Below are 20,380 nucleotides of genomic sequence, written 5' to 3'. Positions count from 1 at the left end.
TCGAGACAGGGTTTCTCTGTGTAGCCCTGGCTGTCCTGGAACTCACTCTGTAGACCAGGCTGGCCTCGAACTCAGAAATCCGCCTGCCTCTGCCTCCCAAGTGCTGGGATTAAAGGCGTGTGTGTACCACCACTGCCCAGCATAATTTGATTTTTTTAAGACAGGGTTTCTTTGTGTAGCTCTGGCTTTCCTGGAGCTAGCTGTTTAGATAAGGCTGGCTTCAGACTCACAGACATCTGCCTGCTTTGGCCTCCCAAGTACTGGGATTAAAGGTGTGTGTCACCACTACCTGGCCAGTTTTTTAAATAACTGCAAAGTCAAAAGAAAAAAAAAAAAAAAACATGGTGTGGTGGCACCCTCCTATTATTCCAGTGTCAGACACTGGGGTAGGAGGCCAGCCAGGACTAAGAGTGTTAGTATTTCTTCTTGGCTCTGCCCAACAGTTACCTAGCAACAGCCAAGTAGGAGCCTGGCCTGCTATAAAAGGACTGTTTGGCCTCCCTCTCTTGCTCTCTTGTCCTCCGCCTTCTCCTTTCCTATCTCTTCAGGTGTTCCGAGCTGGCCTCTTCCTTCTTTCTCTCTCCAGGCTGTTGCTAGGTAACTGTCGGGCAGAGCCTAGAGGAAATGCTAACATTCATGGGCTCATATATTTGAGTGCTTGGTCTGAAGCTGATGAACTGTTTAGGAAGGATTAGGAGGCCCACCACTGTTGAAAGTGTCTCACTGGAGGTGATCGCGTCTTAACTTTCAGATAAGGTATAAGCTCTCAACTACTGCTACGGTACCATGCCTGCCTGCTTGCTGCCATGCTCTCTTACATGGTGATGGTGGACTCATTCTCTTTGTAATTTTTTTTTTTTTTTTGGTTTTTGGAGACAGGGTTTCTCTGTGTAGCCCTGGCTGTCCTGGAACTCAGGACCTGAGAGGTATGAGACAGAGAACATAGTCACTGTGTAGGAGCCAGGGGAACACAGCTTGAGAGAGCTGTACATCTGGATCTGAGTCAACCAAGATGGAATATAGATTTTAGTAAGTCATAACTTGGGAGTATCGGAAGGGGGTGGATTAGCCACATGGAGGTTAGGAAGTGGCGCAGACATTGAGCTCTTAAAGGCATACATACCAAAATATAAATGCTGAGTGTGTATGTTTTTCATTCAGGCCAGTAGTGAGGAATGCGCTGCTGCTGCCAGTATCAATTTGCGTAGCATTAATTGGGTACTGCTACAGATCATGGTACATCTTCACAGAGGTAGAGACGTAACTAAGACACCCACGCTCTTTGCTGGACTTACTCTCCAAACTATCATCAGTTCGCATACGACTAAAGTGTTCCTTAGTCTTTCTCTGGACCTCACGGTTCCTCTGAGCTCTTTGGCACCCGCGTTGAATGCTAACACAGTTCTTACCACAAGATGTCCAAATTATGATAAGTGGACCTTCAGTCTGAAGGGCAGGGCAGGGACCAAGGACAAGGAGCTGGTCTTAGGCTCCTTTGGGTTGGATTTGCAGCACGTGGAGCAGTGCAGGCATCCAGTGGGCACTCACAACACACTACTTGTTGAACTCAAGTGAGGACTTCTAGTTCTTTGGAAAGTGATGATGTTTTGCTGGGGCACACAGGTGAAAGGATGTTCGGATATAGGAGACACATGAAAGGACTCTTGATGAAGAAGTATAAATATGACCCCCACAACAGTGGGAGACAGGCACTCAGCTTTGGTTTGGTTCGCTCTGCCTCGCTATTCTTCACTAAAGACACGCATGTATTGGTTCACCTTACGTAGTGTTCTTGAGCTCAACTTGGGATAATGCCGCCATTGAGAGAAAGTCACCCAAGAACTGCTCATGAGTCCTGTGGCAGCTTGCTGCTTCTGTGGTCTCTCCTTGGGCCAGTTGGCAAGCCTGGTGGTTTCTTCAGGATTGAACTAGAGCTGCCTAGTGTCTGCCTGCCTAGAGGACTGGCCTGCATCTGCTAAGTTGTGTTTGATATGGGACTGAACTGCTGCCCAAGAAGATCGAGCTCACCCCTAAAGAACTATTGCTGAACAGGTCCACTCCCCCCATATTCTACCAGCTTTTCTCTTCCACTACCTCTGCTGGGTAGTGGGCTAGAGGAGAAGTGTTGTGGTAAATCTCCCACCCAAATAAGTCCGGTCAAGGAAAACACAACTCAATATTTATGATTATAAACTGCAAGCCTAGATTGGGCAGATTTACCATTGCACTACTCTGTTCCCCAGCTATGAGATCCCTTACAACTTGCGGTTTTTCTAGGCCACGTCTCCTCCGTTGTCCTTCCACCTCCAGCTCCTCCATCGCCTCCATAGCCTCTCTCCCATCAACTTCCTTTTCTGACTCCTCCCCTTCCGACTCCTCCCCTAAGCCTTTTCTCCACCTCCCCTTCTACTGCCCAATCACTGGCTCCAGTCTTTATTTTACAAATTCAAGTGGACAGAAGGTTCACAGTATTCACTCCTCCTTGGCAGGCCCTCCCAGGAGTGGAACTACCATCAAAACAAGAGGCTGGGGCTATCCACAACAGAGAAGTTGAACCCTTATTAAAAGTAAGTTGCAAAAAAAATTGTGTCTACCTTGAATTCTACTGTATACTACTGACAAGAATCCTGGTATATCAGTCTGTGAGGCCTGCTCCAACAGGTTCCCTCAGTCAGGGTGGATTAATCAACAAGCCCGTGGTTGTTGCTGACACAAGGTCTCTCTATTCAGTCAAGACTGCCTTGAGTCGTGATTCTCGTACCTCGGGTTCCTGAGTGCTGGTGCTATAAGCATGAACTGCCATGTCCATTTTTTTTTTCCATCAAACTCGGGCAGAGTCACACGGGCAAAGGGCACGGGCTCGCCCTCCTGCCATGTCCTTTTTTTTTTTTTTTTTTGGTTTTTTTCGAGACAGGGTTTCTCTGAGTAGCCCTGGCTGTCCTGAAACTCACTCTGTAGACCAGGCTGGCCTCAAACTCAGAAATCTGCCTGCCTCTGCCTCCCAAGTGCTGGGATTACAGGCGTGCGCCACCACTGCCCGGCCCATGTCCATTTTTAATTCACAGTTCAATAAACCAGAAATTGAAGGTCAAGGTGACAGCAGATTTGATTTCCATGGAGGCCTGCCTCTTTAGCTGGCACATGGTTGACTCCTTGCTGAGTTCTCATGTGGCCTTTTCTTTGTTCTCAGGTAACAAGTGAGATCTGGGTCTCTCCTTCCCTTCTCCTCTTCCTTTAAACAATTTTTTGGGGGGCTGGGGCTCAGTAATTAAGAACACAACCTACTCTTCCACTGCCCTTTGCCCCACCAACCACCCAGTAATGACACACAAACAATTATTATTTATTATGTAACTCATTAGCTTAGGCTATTTCCCAACTAGCTTGTATAACTTAATTAACCCATTTATTCTAATCTAAGGTCTGCACGTGGCTGGTTAGTTGCCACTGCTCAGTAATGGCAACCTATTTCTTCCTCTGCTTCTGGCTGTGGAGGCTCCAGCCTCTGACTCTTTCCCAGAGTTCCCATCTCTGCCCAAAAGTTCCGCCTTTCCTCTCCTGCTCTGCTATGGGTTGTTCAGCTCTTTATTAAACCAATCAGAAGGTGATAGAGAAGACGTTTACAAAACACTGAAATGTATGATGCTTCTTAAAAATAACAATACCAGAGTCACGACTGTACTCACACCTCTGGAGTACAGAAATCAGCATTTAAATAATATAAAGATAACCTTTACACAGTGCACAAGAGATTCTGTAGGAATTTCAGGTCTTAGTTTAAAGTTAAAATTGAAAGAATCTCAGGTTTCTGTTTAAACTTAAAAATTAACGCCCCAGGACACATTCTGGGAGGAGCACAATCCTTAGTCAGAGGACACCTGCTGGATTAACATTCAGAGGAAGAAGGGAAAGGCTGATTAACATTCCTCAGACCACAGAGAAAGGAACCCACTGCCGCCCAGAGCATGTCAACACATTCTGCAGGACAGACCAACACTTGCCACTTAAAGACAAGGGAGGTCTTTGCCACCCCATTCCCCAAAGACCAATCAATTTAAAAGTCACACTGTTCTGCCAATTATATTGTGTTTAGTCACTGTTTCTCTAGTTCACCTCTTAAACTGTATAAAAACTGCTCTTAGCTTTTGCTCGGGGTTCCTCTTGCCTGCATTCGAGGGAACCCCAGTGCACTGGTATCATTAATAAACCTCTTGTTATTGCAGCAAATCTGCTGTCTGTGAGTGCCTCTGTGGGAACGTGTCCCCCGGTTTGTATCTTAGAGTCCAACATTTGTAGGTCCCACCAAGATATGCTCTCTCAGACCTCGAAGCTCAGGGATCAGAGGTTCACTCTAGCAGGTCTGTGTGTTTTCTGTTTTGTGTTTTGTGTCTGTGAAGTGTCTGTGCCCGTGGAGAACACTGGAGAGTCTGTCTGTCTGGGAGGTAAGGTCGGGAAATATCCTCCTCCGTTTGAAGGTGGTCTATTCGAAGCCACTGCCACCTGGGGCAGCGTCTGTTGCTCTCTCATGGCAGTGCGTCTGTGTCTGATTTTGTGTATTGTTTGTGTTGTTCATTGTTTGTGATGTTAGACTGATGGTCTATTTTTTTTTTTTTTTTTTTTTTTTTTTTTTTTTTTTTTTTTTGGTTTTTCGTGACAGGGTTTCTCTGTGTAGTCCTGGCTGTCCTGGAACTCACTCTGTAGACCAGGCTGGCCTCGAACTCAGAAATCCGCCTGCCTCTGCCTCCCAAGTGCTGGGATTACAGGCGTGCGCCACCACCGCCCGGCTTTTTTTTTTTTTTTTTTTTTTTTTTTTTGGTTCTGATGGTCTATTTTTGACCATGGGACAGACACCTTCCATCCCACTATCTTTGACTCTTGACCACTAGCTCCTGCCTAGTTCAAAAAAACAAGGCCCCTCTCTTTCTCTCTCCATGTGTTTCTGGTCAGCTTCTCTGCTTTAACTCCTCTCTCCTTCTCTCTCAGTCTCTCCCTCTCCTCCATGTGCTCTCCAGCTTAAGGGCAAGGTGGCAGCAACTCCCTAGCCTCCACTTTGCCCCATCCCCCAGCTCCACAGAGAGGGCTCCTTCACAGCTAACAGCTGTCTTTCAGGCCTCAGTGCCTGTTGCAACCCTTGTTCTAAGACTCTTTCCCTTGGGTGAGAGATTCCCCTTTCATTTTGCGCTCTCAGGACTTTAGCAGTAGGCAGCTTTACCTAGTGAGCATTTGTCTCTCTTTTGAAATGATTGAAGGAAGGTCAAGTTGCCCTGACCTCACACTCCCCTCTCAGGAGCCTATCTTGAATGTAAACAAAGGGGTTTTCTCTTCTGATAGATGCTTGTAAGATGTTTTATAGGTCAAAGGTTCCTTTTTTCACTACCGGGAGAGAAAGCAGGTATAAAGAAACTGTTTGTCTGACACTTATCTGAGGTTTTACAGATCAAAGGGTTCCTCCCTCCCTACTGGGAAAGGGCTCATTTTTATTTAAAACCCAGCCCTCAGCCTGAACCTGGTGTGACTGTGATTTCAGCCTGGCTCTCTGACAAGAGTTCTGAGGCCCTAGCAGGCTCTTAATCACTGGTTAATAAAGAACCCACCACATACTCTTCATTAGCTTAATAAACATGGTCATCTGTAACTTTCTTTTCTGGACTATTTCCCTTCCTCCCTTCCTTTTCCAGTACTGGAGACTAACCCAACAAATCTGCTTATACTGTACCAATAAACTAATTCTCAATTTCCCAAACTCCTTACCACCCTGCCTCCCTTATGTTCCTGAGTCATTTGTGTTTGTTTGAGATCTGGTCTCAGTATTGTAGCCCAGGATGGTCTCAAACTGATGATGCTTCTGGCTCCAGCTCTGAGGTAGTTAGGACCTCTAACTGCTCTCCTACTACTGTTGACCCTTGGACCCTGCAAATTGAACAAGCTTATGGCCTTCGTAAAAGAGAGAATAGAAGCAGTGCAGCTGATGGTCCTGCACCAACAATATGAGACCCTGAGGACAGGCCTGAAGAATATGAGTTAGTTACCAGAGACCTCTGAGTGTAGCTCATGGATTGGAGCTTGTACAAAAAAAGGGGGGAGGGAGGAATGAGGGACCCTAAGGGTTCTTCCAGTCGGACACCTTCCTTACAGCTTCCTCCTCCCTCTTGGGGTTAAGGCTAGGCCAAGTTCCATTCTCCACCCACAGGAACATTCTTGAGTAAAAAACTTTTCAGAAAAACTGCAGAGTGTACTGACTGATAGTCACCTGACCCTCTGGAAAGTCCCATATAGAGTTCAAATGCACGTCATGATCCACCTATGGCTTGCTAGCCAATAGATTTAAAGGTCAATATGCTTAGCCAATAAATTTGAACTCTAACCTTGCCGATGTAACCTGTGCCCCTCAAAAGTATAAAAACTGCTTGTAATAGCCATTCAGGGTGGTTGCCTTCTACTCACTCGCCTTGAGGGACTAATTAGAGGTCGACCCTAACGTGCTGTGCAGGAAAATAAACCTCTTGCTTTTGCATCGATCTGCATTTTGGTGTCTCACTCAGGGGCATCTCAAAGTAAGTACCACTGATCAAGGGTTGGGGTCTTATAAGATCACAGGCACACACTACCAGCCTCTTGCTCTTCTTGTAAAGTTGCTACTGGATCAGGATTTCACCTTTATAACTCATAAATCCCCAATCACCATGTAAGACCCTGTCTCTAATACAGTCACACTGGAGAGCAGGGTTTCATTCAGCCTATGATTCTGAGGAAGCACAGGTCTATTATAACAGTAAACTTGAATTTAGAAGTTAGGAGGTGAGTCAGGCAGTAGTGGCACACACCTTTAATCCCAGAATTTAGGAGGCAGAGGCAGGCAAATCTCTGAGTTTGAGGCCGGCCTGGTCTATGTCTATGAACTAGTTCCAGGAAAGTCAGGGCTACACAGAGAAATCCTATCTTTAAAAAAACAAAAAAGAAGTTAGAGGGTCACCTAGCTGTGTGTTTGGGATTAGAAGGCTTGTTTTTATCTAGTGAAAGAAAATTTTGAAATAGGCCCAAACTAATAAAATAACAGGGCCCTGTGATTCCTTTTCCTAACCTAAATAGTTAAAAATGCCTGCCAGCAGGTTTGGGCCCAGTTAATTAGTTACAGAAAATACAGAGTTATAAGACCAAGGACGAAGGCCTGTTGAGCCTCCCAAGGACTTGGCCAGACACATAGATAAAAAGTATACAAGGACATCCTTAGAAGAACAGAGATATGTTCAAATGAGTAATGGGCCATCTGGTGTTCCTCCAGACCCTTTCCCCCTCCCCTTGAGGTCTTCTCAAGGCCCAAGAAACTGCAATTAACTAGATACTATGCTAACTTAGACTGGTACAGTCTGCTGATGTAAAACAACCAATCATGTGTACCCACGTAAAAATCTCCCAATTCCCCCCACCCCTTGGCTATATAAGTCCTAATTCTTAGAGCCTCGAGGTCAGTTCCTCTATCCCCTATGTGAGATATGGAGATATGGACTGGCCCAGAGCTCTGATATTACACTGCCTCATATGTTTACATCAAGTTGGTCTCTCGTGAGTTTTTTTGGGTGGGCGCCGTCCTGAGACTTGAGTGAGAATCCCCCTTTGAGTCCTTTCACTAGGAGTCCCAGATTCTCTGTCTTAACATGTGGCCAACTTTTATGAGTTGTTTTTTTTTTTTTTTTTTTTTTTAAGATTTATTTATTTATTTATTTATTTATTTATTTATTTATTATATACACAGTGTTCTGCCTGCATATATGCCTGCATGTCAGAAGAGGGCACCAGATCCCATTACAGATGGCTGTGAACCACCATGTGGTTGCTGGAAATTGAACTCAGAACCTCTAGAAGAGCAGTCAGTGCTCTGAACCATCTCTCCAGTCCTTTTAGGGGGTTCCTAAGAGGCTGAACTGAGATCATTTATACACCAGCAATGGCTTGTTGCTGTATTACCATATCATCTTAAAGAATACAGCATGACTCTCAGTTTCTTGTGTCATTCCCCCTACGAGCAAGGAAGCGCTGTCATCCTATAGAAAGGCTTAAGGGGGATTCACAGCCTATTCTTGCAGAAAAGGTCGGGGGAAGCTTGCTGTGAGAGCGCTAGTTCTCACATAAAGGCATCTGTTACCTAGCACTTCTCACAGAAGCTGCAGAACAGGCCGAGGATGCTATTGACAAGATGGATAGCCACCAGGAGAAGCTGGAAGAGGCTGATACACAGGAGGGTGGAGAAGAAGGCCACGTGCCAAACCACAGCCTTAGAGGGCTCCAAGCAGACAGAGGTCCAGGTTGAATGGTCATACAAGTAATTCCTAGATGCAAGAAGGAGGTCAGGGGTTGGGAATAAAGAAGAAAAGACAATCAAAGAACTCCAATAGAAAACCCAGGGTCAGGCTCTCCTGGCTCAGATCACAGGATTGGTCTTATGAGTGACTATTACCTGTTGTGCAGATCTTTAAAGGGATAGCCGAATTTCCAAGCTTGTGTCTGATTGAAAGATGAGACATCAAACATGCAAAAGGGACCATCTTTCAAGGCTACTCCAGAAGTGACAAAGCAAATCACAGCCCCAAACAGAGCCAGGCCACTCGACAGCAGAGCAGTGAGCACCTGCAGAGGAAGCAGAAACAGAGCTCACACAGAGCTGTGGTCAGGCGGGTGGTGGGGTGACATGGCTAAGTCTGACTTCTCTGGTGGCCAGGCATTCTCCCAGCCTTAAAACATGTCCACTGGTGGCTGATAAGGTGTCTGTTACCAAGTAGAGTCAAGATGAGATTTTGAAAAAGGACAGACAGACAGACAGACAGACACATGGATCTGCATTTCTCACTGCACAGGGTCTTTGGACCTTCTATACATAAAACATAAAATAAAAGTCACTCACTCAGGCATAAGAGAACAGAGAGCACTGAATGAAGTGTATTTAATGTTTTAGCATGGAACTCAGTCAGAGATTTCCCAGTGTCTGCGTAGGCTGTGGGAATCAGTAGTTAGCATGTGGAGTGGCAGCAACAAGGCATAGATTCATGTCTGGGACTGAATAGACAACATTTACATCTGTGGTCTTTAGTCTTTGTCAACTGAACACAGACCAGAGTCACCTGGGAAGGGGAGTGGACCTCAACTGGGGATTTGATTCCATCAGATTGGCCCATAGGCATGTGTGCATGGAATTTTCTTAATTATTGACTGAAGTAGGAGGGCCTAGCCCACTGTGTGTGGTGCCATCCATGGCCAGGTGGTCCTGAGAGGTGTTGAAAAGGTAGCCGACTGTTAGCCTGGAAGCAGACCAATAAACAGCATTTCTCCTTTCTTCTCCAGTTCCTGCCTCTAGGTTTCTGCCTTGAGTTCCCTCATTTCCCTCAGTGCGAATTGTGACCTAGAGATTGTGAGATGAAATAAGCCTTTTTCTTTTTAAGTTTCTTTGTTCATGGTGTTTATCACAGTCATAGAAGGCAAAATATATGTTTAAGTATTCATGACATACACACACATATATATTATATGTACATATTATATATATATATATATATATATATATATATATATATTCTCTCTCTTCTCTCTCTCATACACAGAATCCAGGTTGATCACAACATCACAACCTATGTAGCTCAGGATGACCTTTAACTCCTGATCCTCCTGTCTCTGCTTTCCAAAGGTTTGTGTTAAGAGGGGTGAGCCACCACACCCAGCTTGAGATATTTGAAAATCCATACCTGTGCAGCTGTAATTATTAATAAAGTGCAAATTTATTCTAGTTAGTCCTTGTATCATTATCTGTAGAGTAGAAGAATTAAGCTGGGTGGTGATGGCACACGCCTTTAATCCCAGCACTTGGGAGGCAGAGGCAGGTAGATTTCTGAGTTCGAGGCCAGCCTGGTCTACAGAGTGAGTACCAGGACAGCCAGGGCTACACAGAGAAACCCTGTCTCAAAAAACCAGAAAAAAAAAAGAATTAGATATAAACTGGGTATACATTATATAAAAATTGGTGGCTAGATTATTTCTTTTTTTCTTTTTCTTTTTTTTTTTTTTGGTTTTTCGAGACAGGGTTTCTCTGTGTAGCCCTGGCTGTCCTGGAACTCACTCTGTAGACCAGGCTGGTCTCGAACTCAGAAATCCGCCTGCCTCTGCCTCCCAAGTGCTGGGATTAAAGGCGTGCACCACCAGTGCCTAGCTCCCTTCTTAGTTGTTCTGCTCCCTCTAGAGCAGGAAATGTGGAAGTTGTGTTAAGGGGTAGGGACTGTTGCTTACCTGCAGGCAGGGTGCACTCTTACTAAAGCTGCCTGTCATGGGGATGAGAGTCGCTGCCAGGAGTACCTGGAGGGCAGAGAAGTAAGTGTGTTACCAGGAGACTAGGTGGGGCCAGGGGGATGCCTCCCTGGTTAAGAGCATGGATGCTCTTTCAGAGGACCCAGGTTTGATTTCCAACACACACTGTGGCTTACAACCTATTATTCCAGTTCCAGCAAACCATTACAAGTCACCTTCTCTTTAGACTGTTTATGGACCCAACACCAACTTCTTGGAACATCCAACACCACCTCCCAGCTCCATTCCTGAAAGAGGCTTTTGGAAATTTCTCCTCACTAAACCCAAAACACATACCATGAGGCCTCCTCCCCAGAGCCCAGAGCCCAGCATGGCATGCTTGCCAATGAGGCCCCTCATCAGGTAGGTCACATCCCAGTTAGGAAAGAGGAGTACGATGTTGGCACCAGCAGCACACAGGGATGCAATCCCCAGGCTCAGCCCTAGGAAGCGGGAACAGGTCCGTGAACAGGCCACCACACGGGGAAAGGACAGCATCCTGAAACAATGGGAGAGGGTCACAGCAGAGCAGGGCAGGTATGCCCAACAGGATGTGGTACAAGACAGCGTGAAGATGGCTTCTGTGAACAGATCATAGCAAGGACAGCAGCTGAGCTTTATAAACCGTTCTAAGCCTTCCTCATGATTCCCAGCAACCACATGGTGGCTCATAACCATCTGTAATGGGATCCAATGCCCTCTTCTGGTGTGTCTGAAGACAGCAACAGAGTATTTTTTTTTTTTTTTTTTCGAGACAGGGTTTCTCTGTGTAGTCCTGGCTGTCCTGGAACTCACGCTGTAGACCAGGCTGGCCTTGAACTCAGAAATCCACCTGCCTCTGCCTCCCAAGTGCCATCACCACCCAGCAACAACAGTGTATTAACATACATTAAATAAATAATACAATCTAAGCCTTCCCCAATATATAGGAGTTACATCTTCCATTTTCTGCCAAGCTCTGACCTCACGTTTCCACAGTCCATCATGTTTTGTGTGTGTCCTATTATAACCAGTAAGGTTATTTCTCTATTTTTCTTTTAAAATTGTATTACATTTTATTTGTTTAGGAGAGGGGTGGGCATATATCACAGATTTAGAGGTCAAAGAACAATTTTTCTTTGTTTCTTTGTTTATTTCTTTTCTTTCTTTAATTTTTTGAGACAGGGTTTCTCTGTGTGGCCTTGGCTGTCCTGGAACTCACTCTGTAGACCAGGCTGGCTTTGAACTCACAGAGATCCAACTGCCTCTGCCTTCCAGTACTGGGATTAAAGGTATGTGTTACCACCACCCCGATCAACTTTAAAGAAAAATCATTTAGTTTATGTATATAAATGTTTTGTCTGCATGTACGTTTATCTTTATACCAGAATAGGCCCTATGATCTCATGAGACTACAGCTACAGAGTGTTGTGAGCCACTGTGTGGGTGCTGGGAAATGATCCTCTGAAAGAGCAGACAACCCTCCCCCCAAAGGACGGTTTTTAAGAGTCTGTTCTCTCCTTCCATCATGTGTGTCCCAGGGATTGAACTCAACTTGCCAGACTTGGTGGCAAGCACCTGCTGGGTCATCCATCTCAACCACCCAATGGTTATTTCTATTCAATAAAGCTTTTAAAGGTGTCATCAAGATGCCCATTTTCCATGCTTCTTGTCAGTGGTATTATTTCGATATTGTTGTTTGTGTTGTTTGTTCTTTGAGACAAGGTCTTACTATGTAATCCTGGCTGGTCAAGCATGTAGAATAAGTTGGCTTCAAACTCAAAGAGATCTGTCTGCCTCGCACATGCTGGGATCAAAGGCATGTGCCACCCACCACACCTGGCTGTCAGTGGTGTTCTTATTGCTTGTCCAGTGTAATAAGAAAAAAAAAGCCATAAGCAGGAAATAACATTATTCAAAGATAATCTGATTATATATGTAGAAAATCCTAAGCAATCTACTAAAAATTGCTTGAACTAATAGGTGAGTTTAGCAAAGGATATAGAACAAAATATTAATATTGTATTCTATCCTATATACAGGCGATGGCAAGGTGAAGTGTTTACTTTAAAAGATATCTATAATAGCACCAAACAAAAATATCCATGGATATCTCTAACAATGGTTACAGGATGTATGTGCTGAGAATTACAGAGCATTGTAGAGAAAAGGAAAACATGAATGACCAAAGTCAGCATGGTTGTGCACACATGTAGTCCTACATGGGAAGGTGAGGCAGGAGAAGGAAGATCATATGAGCCCAGGAGTTTAATGCTAACCTGGGGGTGGGGAGGGAGAGGAGAAAAGACGGGAGGGAGGGAGGGAGGGAGGGAGGGAGGGAGGGAGGGAGGGAGGGAGAGAGAGAGAGAGAGAGAGAGAGCGAGAGAGCGCTGCAACTGTTAGAGGTTTTTTTTTTTATTTGAGACAAGCTCTTACTATGTAGCCTGGCTGACCTGGACCTCATTATATAAACCAACCTGCCTCAAACTCACAGAGATCAGCCTGCCTCTGCTCCTTTGGGAGTGCATCACCAACTATACCTGGCCTCATTAGCTTGTGTAAGCTACAGTTTATGGTAAGAAGACGGTGGTCAAAAACAGCACAGAAGAGGCAGGTTCTCTCCTCAGCTGGTCCCACTGCCCTCGGTGGCTGGTGATTCCCTTCAGCCCATGTTCTCCCCACTCCCCCCAGTCACCTGTGTCCCCGATGCAATTTTTCTGTCCTGTGTGGTGAGTGGCGTCTACCAAGCCCTTTCACACGGAATAAAGCCTTTTCACACTTGTTCCAAGTGAAAGGATGTCTGGGTCTTGCTTGTGGAGGAGCTGGGAGCTGATGTGAAGGACAGTTTTCACCTGAGACCTGAAGGGAAGGCAGTAGTGTGGAGCTAGGACAGATGAAGCCCACCTCCTTGCTCCAGATTCAGCTTCGAAACCCCTGTGAGAATCTGACTCCTGTTCAGCTATGAGGAGGCAAAAGGCCCTCTAAAAAATATTCCACCCTGCAATGCTGGAGGTTGTTGGGTCCCCCCCCCCCCCCCTTGTACTGAGTTCCTCATCATCTTGTGATCTAGGCAGGCTTCCCTCCTCAGATTACATTGCCATTTAAGGGCAGTGCTCTGCTCGAGACATTAACCCACTGTCTCTCAGAAGACTGTTTTTGTCAGGTCCGGGAAGGACCGACTAAAGGACTGATAGGTTACTGGCCATCCAGGAATGCGTTTTGAAACTGGCCTGGGAACTACTTTTGGCCAGGAATGCCTTCAGCACCTGCTCATACCACACAACTGTTTAGAGACCCCGCCAAGTACCAAAACCAAAGTCTCCTGTGCCATTTCAGGAAAGCCGAAGGAAGGGCTGAAACATTAGTGAGCCTGTGCCAGGCCTGGCGGCACACACCTATGATCCCTGATTTGGGAAATAGAATCAAGGAGATTAGGAGTTCAACGCTGTTCTCCAGATAGTGAGTTTGAGGCCTACCATGGCTACAAGAGATCCTGCCTCGATAAACAAAGTAACAAACAAACAAACAAACAAACAAACAAAGACTTTCAGTTATTACTGAACTTTAGATAATCAACAAATGAATAATTCTTGAAGTCAGGCATGGTGGTGCGTACCTCCTATCCCAGCACACACAGAGGCTTGGAAACAAAGAGATTTACAGTTCAAGGCCAGCCTTAGCTGCAATGTGTATTTGAGGCCAGCCTAGACTATATGAGCCTAGACAACAAACAAACAAACAAAACCCCACAAAACAAATTTAAATCAATAGAGGAAAAAATGCAAACCTGAGTGTGGTCTTTTGGGTAAGTGGAATTCAGAGACCACATCACTGAACACAACAGGCTCACAAGGTCTTGGTGAGTGCCACGGCCAAGATGTAAGGAAGTGGAGAAGGATGGTTACACAGGAGAGCAAGTGAAGCAAGGGGATTTTATTCGGGGGGCCCAATTCCTAGTCACACCAGGGTGGTCCCACTGTATGTACGTATATACATGAGGGTGCTCAGTTAAATCATTCTGAGCAAGCTCAAGTTATCTGAAATGAAAAACTAGAAGATGTTCAAGGGGGTGGTGCATATATGTAGAAGCAATGGGCAGAAGTGTCTCTATCATGCTCAGCTTGCAGCATGAAGTGTTAACTGAAAACGGAGGAAAGGTAGGGAAACTATCACAAGCGTCTATCCCTGAGGGCTCTGGCCTGGCTTAGTCACTAGTAAACCTTGGCTGGCCTGCCCTGAGAAGAGCAAGGGGGCCCTACTCCATCTAAAGCAAAAGGATGCTGTGACTTGCTTGGTTTGCCTTTCACTTCCTCTCAGTGACTGTTCCCTTAAAAACCACAACACCCTGAGATAGCCTTCTATACATGTGAGTCAGATGAGCAAAGACCTTAGCTCATTTTCCTATGGGGAGTGGCAGGTGGGATCAGAAGGTCAAATTTGTTTTTCTTTGTTTTTGAGACAGGGTCTCTTGTACTAGAGGCTAGCCTTGAATTTCTGATCTTTCTGCCTCCACCTCCCAAGTGCTAGGACCTCAGGCATGTACCATTATTCCCCAAAGGTCTAATCTTAAAGTGAGGCTGTAGAGGAGGTCCTCGCTCAAGCCTGAGGTGCAAGGCTGTGTGAAGAAACCATCAGCCACCGTCTGGGCACAGGAGCACCTGCCTGGGAAGAAGAGCACAAACTCTGTGTCTGTTTTTTCCCATTTCCCATCTTTCCCTGCATCCCTTAGTGGATATTAAGCAAACGCCTAGTCTTTGCTAGACAACTGTGCGAGAGCCTAAGGAGAAAATGCTGGGAAAAAATATAGTCCCTCTCATCAAGGACTATAAAGTTAGGGGAACAGGTAAAAAGTGAGGAAAATAAAGCACACTAAGGGCAGAAGCTCTCACAGGACTGTTTGACCCTTGCCTGTAAGACAAGACCTCCTGGGAGGAGTGCTGTCACAGCAAACTTGACTATTAAGGAGGCACTGGATGGGAAAGATATTCTAGGCAGGTACAGAGGCCTGAAGCTCACCAAGACACTGCTCACTGAGAGACGGCCTTGAGTCCCAGTGGTTAAGTGGCAGAGCCAGGACTCTATTGTAGACTGGCACTCTTAACTGCTAAGCCCTGCTGTTCTGGAATGTATCACTTTAGTGGATCCTCTCATCTCTGCTTACCTGTTTCTGATGGCAAGAATCAGGATGGGAGAACAAGAAAGTGGAGATGCTCTGCTCCAAATGGGCCTTGGCTCCAGCAGCCCCAGCCAGGGTCAGGCTTGCAGGGTCAGGAGGGCTCTGCATATGTAAGCGGTCGCCCGGGGCATCATGTGTACTCGAGTGGGGGTGTGTGTCCACAGCTTCCCACAGGCCTCCACTGAAAAATCATTCTGTCACAGGCAAACCCTGTGCTCATGACCCATTCACTGCTCATTTTCATGTGATTCCAAGGAAGGGAACATGGACTCAGAAGCTCAGTGGTCTTAATGAGTCACTGGATGCATCCAGGAGCAGTCCCTCAGCCACCTCTGCCACCAGCACCCTTCCCATACCAGCTGCTCCATCCTTCTGCGTCATCCTTCCCTGTACCATCTGGGCTCCTCTGAGGGCCAACCCTGAGCACAGTCCACCCTTCTTCCATCTCACCCCGCTTGCTTACTCGGCCTTGTCGTTTTTTCTTCTCCCTCTTGTGGTCCAGCACAAGGCATCATCTTGTAGTGTCGCAGTCACAACAAACACTGAATGCCACACTGTGACAGCTCCAGACTGGCCTTTGGTAAGCTCCTATTCAAGGTCCCAGCCACCAGATGTGGAAGCTCCCTGCAATCCTAAAAAGACAGAAGTGGAAGCAGGAACCCTGTCTGAAAAGCAAGACAGAACAAAAGCAAAACCAAATAGCTTAAAATCCTTCTGTGTCACATTAACAGCAAAGATGACAACTAATACCCAAGAATTTCTGTATCTTTTTTCTAGAAGCCAAGTAAAACATTTCTCCTTAATTAACTTCCTTTCTCATACTTAGCAGGGACAATTATAAAGAGAATACACTGTATTTGGTTCTTGGTTGTTGTAGCCAGTTTAAGAATTTATAAAAAATAAACCGGGCAGTGGTGGCACACGCCTTTAATCCCAGCACTTGGGAGGCAGAGACAGGTGGATCTCTTGAGTTTGAGGCTAGCCTAGGCTACAGATTGAGTTCCAGAACAGCCAGAGCTGCACAGAGAAACCCTGTCTCAAAAAACCAAAAAGAGGGAGGGGGAAGAATTTATAAAAGATAGGATTAAGTTCACAAATTCTGGAAGTGGAATGAGACACAAATCAAAAATTATTCTTATAATGTAATGTGTATAGGAATTTTATGTGTGTGCCTGGTACCAGCTGAGACCAGGGAGAGCACTGGATCCCCTGAAATTGGAGTTACAGATGGCTATGAGCCATCATGTGGGCGCCAAGAATAAAACCCAGGCCCTTGCTCTCAACCACAGGCATCTTAGCCATTCAAATGGTCTTGTAGAATGTTTTCTGGGAACTTTAGTTCACACAGCTGGTCCTAGAGCAGTGGTTCTTAACCTGTGGGTCCAGACCCATTGGGGTTGGGAGTTGGACAACTGTTTCAGAGGGGTTGTCACTTAAGATCACGGGAAAACAGATATTTGCATTATGATTCATAACAGTTACAAAAGTAGTCATGAAGTAGCAATGAAACTAATTTTATAGTTGTGGTCATTATTACCACACGAAGAACTGTATTTAAGGATCTCAGCGTTAGGAAGGTTGAGAACCGCTGTCCTGTAGAGTGAAGGCTGTATATTCCTGATCTGAATACCCTGAACCCAGCCTGATAAAAATTCAAGAATTATTTGACTAATGACTTAATTCTTCTACCAGATAAAATAACACACATAATCTCTGCACAGAGTTTACTTCTATCAACAAAACAAAATGAACCAAAAATGACTGAGGAAAACCCTTGTGTGTGTGTATATGACTCACAGGCATGCAGTGCCTTTGGAGGCCAAGAAGAGGGTGACAGAACCCATTTTTCTGTTATAAAATAATAACTCGCTCACACATTTTGAGATGTAAAATGCACCTTTTTAGTTTTTTCCTTCTATTCTTGGATCTCAGCCAATAGGAATCTTATACATAGTGCTGTTAGAACATCTTATATTTATACAATTAGTGTAATTGGAATGACAATCACCAGTTATCAGCTTTTTAGTATCTGTTTCCAACCCTTAGGCTTACTTAATGGTTGACAATCCTGGATAGGTATTATTTATTTACTTATTTATAAAAAATATTTGCTTAATTTATGTATATGAATACACTGTGCCTGTCTTCAGACACAACAGAAGAGGGCATTAAATTCCATTACAGATGGTTGTGAGCCACCATGTGGTTGCTGGGAAATGAACTCAGAACCTCTGGAAGAACAGTCAGTGTTCTTAACTTTGGAGCCATCTCTCCAGCCTCTGGTATTTATTTATCTTTGGTTCTATGAGACAGGGTTTCTCTGTGTAGCCTTGGCTGTCCTGAACACTAGCTCTGTAGACCAGACTGGCCTTGAACAGTTGCCTCTGCATCCAGAAGCATGCAGAAGCAGTTGCCTCTGCGTCCAGAGTGCTGGGATTAAAGGTGTGTGCCACCACTGCCCAGCTTGTATGACTATTATGAGAACATTTCCTGTGGAATAAGAGACAAGACTTTAATTGGCTTTAAAGAGTTAAGAGCAGAGCTTAGTGGGGAACTGGTAATGGCAGCTGGGTCACTGCTCCTTAGGGTCAATTTGTGACAAGTTGATGATTAATCTTATAAACAACACAATAAACAAATAAATCTTGTAGGCTGTCAAGACGGCTCAGTGGGCAAAGGCACTTGCCTTCAAGAGTGAAGATCATCTCTGGGACCTACATGGTGGAAGAGAATTCATTCCTGCAAGTTGTCCTCTGAACTCCACACAAGTGTTGTGACACTTGCACACACACACACACACACACACACACACACACACACAAAATGTAACTTTTCAATTTTTAAAAAGAATCTCCATGCATACTTGCCATAAACAGGTTTACAAAGGCCAGCATCTGGTCAGTTTCCTCATTGCGCTCTAGTAAACATCCTTTCTCATACTTGCCAGCCTCAGAATTTGGCTCTTACAGACGTGATCTAGACCTCACAGTGCATTTGCAGGAGCAAAGTAATGTTGGAGGTCAGATTATGAATAGGGCTGACATGGGTTAATGTTAATGCCACAGAAGTCTTCCTCGGGTTGAAAGGCCTAGGAAAAATAGGGCAGATGTTCCATTCTCAAGGGTATGGAGAGTTGGGCTCTGAGCCAGGAGAAGAGGAAGATAACAAAATTTGGAGGAAGGGAAAGGGGAAATGACAGGCCCAGCAGGGCAGCTGTTTTCCTGTCTTCTTCAGAGTGACTAATCCTCCTCCACTGATAGCTGACATTCCCTTAATAGGAGGAAAAAAGCAAGTTTCAAGAAGTTGAAAGAGTATTTAAAAAAAAATTTAAAAAGAGAAGTTGAAAGAGACACCATCAGTCACCTGAGAGGAAGTCTGGGTTTTTGTTGTTGTTGTTGTTTTTACTTCCTTAGTACAAAAATATTGCAAACTTGAGGCTACTTAAGCTATGCTTCGATCCCAGTGCACTGAAACTGCTTTTAGCTTTTAGCGACTAGTAAACCCTTAACTGACCCTTTTTACTTGCCCCTTGTAGCATGAGATATGGTCAGATTTTGATTCCTGAACATCCTCCACTGGATGGAAAGGATGACTCAGCATGGGCCTCCAGAGACACCCTCTCACCATACCTTGCTCTACAAAACATATCATTGGCTCCTTTTTTTTTTTTTTTTTATAAAACACAACACTGGGGACTGAACCTTGAAAAAGGCAGACAGTAGCCCACTAGTTCTTATTATCCTTATCCCATCAATATTCTAGTTAAAACTAAACCCTCTCTGGCTCATTTTCATATCGTAGTCAAATCTGTGGGTTTTGCCCATTCCTTGAGGACAGGGACTGTTACTTTACCATCTTCTCACACCTTTTTTTTTTTTTTTTTTTTTTTCTGTTCACTTTTTGAGACAAGGTCTTATTCTGTAGCCTAGGGTGGCCTCCAACTCAAAGCAATCCTTCTGTTTCAGCCTTCCAGATGCAGGGATTACAGGTGTTTGGGAACATGGCAAACATAGGGACATTAACAGTTCAAATAAGGAGAAGTACAAACTGACCCTTGGTGAGTTAGGCAGCATCCACAATGCCTATTTATACAATGTGATCATCTCCTGGATTTTTTTGCCATTTAGTAATTATTTCCCCTCATTTGAGTTTTTTGGTTTGGTTTTTTGAAATACGATTTCATGTAGTTCTACAGGCCATGTAAAGATGACCTTGGACTATTGATCCCTCCAAGTGCTAAGGTTACAAGGAGACACCACTATGCCCATCTAGTAGACTTCTTGTGTTATTATTGGTCTGAATGATTAAACACTTCATTGCCCAAATTTATTAAATATATAATTATACTTTCAAGACTTACAGCTAACCCAGTGCTTTCATAACACTTTAGTCAAAATGTTCAATTATTCCTTAGGGAAAATCTGCTAGCAATCACCACCTGCCAAATACAAACTAACCTTTGCCAATTAAAAAAAGTGTCTTGGTTTTTGTTTGTTGATGTTTTTGTTTGGTTTTTCTTTTTGAGACAGGGTCTATGTAGCTCTGGTAGTCCTGGAACTTGATCTGAAGATCAAGTTGGCTCTGAACTCATACCTGCCTTAAAGTTCTGGGAAACCAAGTTTCAAAAATAAAAGAGAGAGAGAGAGAGAGAGAGAGAGAGAGAGAGAGAGAGAGAGAGAGAGAGAGAGAGAGAGAGAGAGAGAACAAACAAACCTCTTTAAGTGTCTCTAACACAAAGCTTTTGGAATCGGAATTGCATCAAAGGAAATACCCACTGGTGACAAAAACAATGACTCAAAAAATAATACTGAAAAGTTTTTGTTTTATTTCCAAGATCAAATATTACAACAGGACATTTACATGTATTTATAAAAAAAAATGCAGCAGTTGAATTTA

At 44.6% G+C, this 20,380-nt stretch overlaps 1 protein-coding gene across 6 annotated transcripts; it reads right to left on the bottom strand.

The window, feature by feature from the left end:
• Positions 1-2,179: 2,179 nt before the first annotated feature.
• Tm4sf19 (transmembrane 4 L six family member 19) lies at positions 2,180-16,110 on the bottom strand. Of its 6 annotated transcripts, none has more exons than XM_076942794.1 (7): positions 15,948-16,110; positions 15,470-15,665; positions 13,004-13,167; positions 10,627-10,828; positions 10,273-10,338; positions 8,456-8,625; positions 2,180-8,327 (listed from the first exon to the last, which is right to left on the bottom strand). In XM_076942794.1, the coding sequence occupies exons 2-7, from the start codon at positions 15,590-15,592 to the stop codon at positions 8,144-8,146; spliced, it is 909 nt and encodes a 302-aa protein (XP_076798909.1). In that variant the 5' UTR covers positions 15,593-15,665; positions 15,948-16,110; the 3' UTR covers positions 2,180-8,143. The 6 variants fall into 6 exon arrangements, with proteins under 6 accessions (XP_076798909.1, XP_076798911.1, XP_076798910.1 ...); XM_076942796.1 differs by lacking the exons at positions 13,004-13,167; positions 15,948-16,110 and adding exons at positions 14,096-14,163; positions 14,852-14,970 and having other exon boundaries at positions 15,470-15,566; XM_076942795.1 differs by lacking the exon at positions 15,948-16,110 and having other exon boundaries at positions 15,470-15,790.
• Between the last annotated feature and the right edge of the window lie 4,270 nt (positions 16,111-20,380).

This window comes from Arvicanthis niloticus, chromosome 12 (assembly GCF_011762505.2).
Source record: "Arvicanthis niloticus isolate mArvNil1 chromosome 12, mArvNil1.pat.X, whole genome shotgun sequence".
Lineage (NCBI taxonomy): Eukaryota > Metazoa > Chordata > Mammalia > Rodentia > Muridae > Arvicanthis > Arvicanthis niloticus.
The sequence above is the reverse complement of the archived record's forward strand: the minus strand, read 5'-3'. Positions and strand labels throughout refer to the sequence as shown.